The sequence below is a fragment of the Corvus brachyrhynchos genome, unplaced genomic scaffold, assembly GCF_000691975.1.
Source record: "Corvus brachyrhynchos isolate BGI_N302 unplaced genomic scaffold, ASM69197v1 scaffold1103, whole genome shotgun sequence".
Lineage (NCBI taxonomy): Eukaryota > Metazoa > Chordata > Aves > Passeriformes > Corvidae > Corvus > Corvus brachyrhynchos.
Window position 1 is genome coordinate 353494 of NW_008236980.1, and position 2970 is coordinate 356463.

At 66.5% G+C, this 2970-nt stretch overlaps 2 protein-coding genes across 2 annotated transcripts in view; one reads left to right on the forward strand and one right to left on the reverse strand.

The window, feature by feature from the left end:
- The window catches only part of LOC103611860 (glycine N-acyltransferase-like protein 3), a 2384-nt gene extending 685 nt beyond the window's left edge, over positions 1–1699 (reverse strand). Inside the window, exons 1-5 of the mRNA XM_017728627.1 lie at positions 1337–1699; positions 1016–1123; positions 795–921; positions 598–715; positions 12–135 (exon numbers count right to left, since the gene is read on the reverse strand). Of these exons, the coding sequence (XP_017584116.1) occupies positions 12–135; positions 598–715; positions 795–921; positions 1016–1123; positions 1337–1414 (555 nt within the window). The 5' untranslated portion in view covers positions 1415–1699. The remainder of the gene's footprint in view (positions 1–11; positions 136–597; positions 716–794; positions 922–1015; positions 1124–1336) is intronic.
- Positions 1700–1801: 102 nt separating this feature from the next.
- Positions 1802–2970, forward strand: part of LOC103611861 (glycine N-acyltransferase-like protein 3) — a 1680-nt gene continuing 511 nt past the window's right edge. The window contains 4 exon segments of the mRNA XM_017728628.1: positions 1802–1864; positions 1867–1998; positions 2095–2215; positions 2811–2932. Coding sequence (XP_017584117.1) covers positions 1802–1864; positions 1867–1998; positions 2095–2215; positions 2811–2932 — 438 coding nt within the window.

The following is a 2970-nucleotide window of genomic DNA, read 5'->3' on the forward strand; positions in this document are numbered from 1 at the left end:
CGCGGGGAGGCGCGCCTCCCCCCCAGCCCCAGCAGGAACGCCTGGCTGCGGGCATTGCCCCCCAGGGCCCACGTGGCGTTGAGCAGCGGGACGTGGGAGGGGGACACGGGCGCCAGGCGCAGGCCCGGGGGCATCCTGCAACGGGGCATGGAGGAGGGGGGCATGCTGAACCCTGTTCCCAGCCGGGATGGCAGATGGGATGGGATTGGGAACCCTGGTGCCACCCAGAGATGGAATCTGGGGCCCTTGTTTCCCCTAGGGATGGGATTGGGTACGCCCCTGTGCCACCTAGGGGTGTGCCCAGTGAACCCACTCAAGTCACCCAGTGATCCCTGTCCCACTCAGGGAAGTGCTCAGAAACCCCTGTGCCACCCAGGGGTGTGCTCAGTGATCCCACTCATGCCACCCTGTGCCACTCAGGGATATGCTCGGAAACCCCTGTGCCACCAAGGGATGTGAGTATGACCCCCCTGTGCTACCCAGAAATGTGACAGGTCTCCATGTGCCACCCAGGGACGTGACTGGCCCCCCAGTGCCCATGTCCCCCAGTGCCCCATGTGCCTCAGTGCCCCATGTCCCCCAGTGCCCCTCACTCACTGCCTGCGGGGCTGGGGGGGCTCGGGGCTAATCAACGCCCGGTGCGGGATCGTCCCCCCCTTCAGCCCCCTGGCACTGGCCACCTCCCGTACGGCCTCGTCCAGCCCATCCTGCATCCCTGGAACCCTCTGTCAGCTGGACAGGGGACCCAGACAGTGGGTAGGGGAGCCCTGTGTCCCCCCCAGTGCCATCCTTACCCATAATCTGGAAGGCCCGTGCCCCGGTCACCACCTCCGTGCCCCCCAGCAGTGCCTGCAGGGCTCCCTTGTCCCGGTAGAACACAGCCAGCTGGTTGGTGTAGTAGTCCCTGGGGTCCCTGTGCTCCTGGAAGGGACATGGGGCTGAGAGTGACACCCTGATTCCCAGCCCCCCGGTGTGTGGGGTGCTGCTGCCAGGACAGGGACACCCGGGGCAGCACCTCTGGGCGCAGGCGGGTCAGGACAATGCTGAAATGGGGCCAGGAGTCCACCAGCACCTCGTGGGAGGCTGGGTTCCCCCTGGCCACCGTCATCACAGTCCCCAGGACCTGCAGGACAGGATCCTTGTCACCAGCAGGGCAGGGGAGAGGGGACAGAGGGGTGCCCAGAGTCCCCGGGGTTCCCTCACAAGCAGGGGAGAGGGGACAGAGGGATCAGCAACACCGACAGGGCAAGGGTGAGGGGACAAAGGGGCCCCCAGGGACTCTGTCACCAGCAGGACAGGGCAGAGGGGACAGAGGGGTCAGAGGGGTCCCTGTCACCGGCAGGGTGGTGGGCAGGCTCTTCCGCAGGGCCTCCTCCAGGAGCTGCAGCTGGGCTGGGCACCTCAGGATCTGCATGGCTCTGTGACCGTGGGGCAGGCAGTGACACCGAGGATCCGTGGGGCGCTGGTGGCACTGGGGCAGTGTCCCAGAGTGTCCCAGCTGAGCCCCCGCCCCCAGGCGGCCACAGGGCTGGCCCAGTGCCCAGTGCCCAGCAGGATGGACCCTGCCCGCTGCCCCCCAAGGCAGGGGGCACTCGCTGGCCCGTGACAGCTGGTGTTAACCATTGTCACCAAGTGCCACACAGTCTCCAGACTCCCACTCCAAGGCCCTCTGGGACCCACAGACTCAGGATTGTTGCAGGGTGAGTGCTGGAGGAGCTGGGGACCATGGGGAAAGGGATAGGGACAGGGGCCACGCCTGGTGGTCCTGTCCCCCTGTTATCGAGGGTCTCTCAGCAGGACCATGCAGATCCTGACGCACCCAGCCCAGCTGCAGCGCCTGGAGGGGATCCTGAGGAAAGAGCTCCACTGCTGACCCCCCCTCTCCCCCAGGTTTTCGGGGCAGTACTGAACATCAACCGGGGCAACCCTGGCCAGTTCGAGGTGCTGGTGGACAAATGGCCCGAATTCGGTGCTGTGCTGGCCCGGCCCAGCGGAGAGGTAGCCAGCGGGGACACGGGGCACAGTAGAGGGGGGCGGTGACACGGTGCCCTGGCACGTGGCAGGTGTGCTCAGAGCACCCGTGGGTGCCCCCAGGTGCCGGTGAACGATGGCTACTGGAACACACAGGCAGCGTTTTACCGGGACCTGGGGGCGTACCGGGCGCTGCTGGAGACCCCCGGGTGCCTGCGCTGGGATGTCGCCTTCACCCTCATCGGTGGCCTGGGGACACCGGGGTCCTGGGGGGCACTGGGCATGCTGTGAGGGGTGCCGGGCAGCACTGGGAGCGTGGGACACTGGGGAGAGCTGTTGGAGGCAGGGAGGAACTGGGAGGCACTGGTGGAGGGTATTGGAGGTGCTGGGCGACACTGGGGATGGGTGTTTGGGTGCTGGGGAGCACTGGAGGCACGGCTTGGTGTGCTGGGGTGGGGTTTGACGGGTGATGTCAGTGGGAAGTGTTGGGGCGGGATTTAGGGATGCCGGGGAGCACCGTTGTTGGATTTGGGGGTGCTGGGGTGCACCGGGGAATTGCACTGCTGGGGACCCTGGGAGCAGGGTCTTGGGGGGCACTGGGGTTGGACTTGGAGGTGCTGGGGGCACTGGGGAGTACTGTGGTTGTACTTGGGGGAGCTGGGAGCAGGATTTGGGTACTGGGAACACTGGAAGCAGGGATTTGGGTGCAGGAAATAGAGACTGGGGTTGCAGGTAGCTCCTGGGGACACTGAGGAGGACACTGGGGTCACATAGAGAGGCTGGGGACAGGGATGGTGGGGTGCAGGGGGAGCAGGACCCCCTGACATCCCCATCCCCAGGGCTACAGGATGGGGTGACCACGGTGTCCCAGGACCTGGCGGGGAGGAAGGGCGTGGAGCTGGACATCGTCGAGTACTACTCCTACTGGCACCCTGACCCCAGCACCATGCCGGAGCCCCGGTGAGAGGCCCCCACCCCCGTCCCCACATGGGGACACCC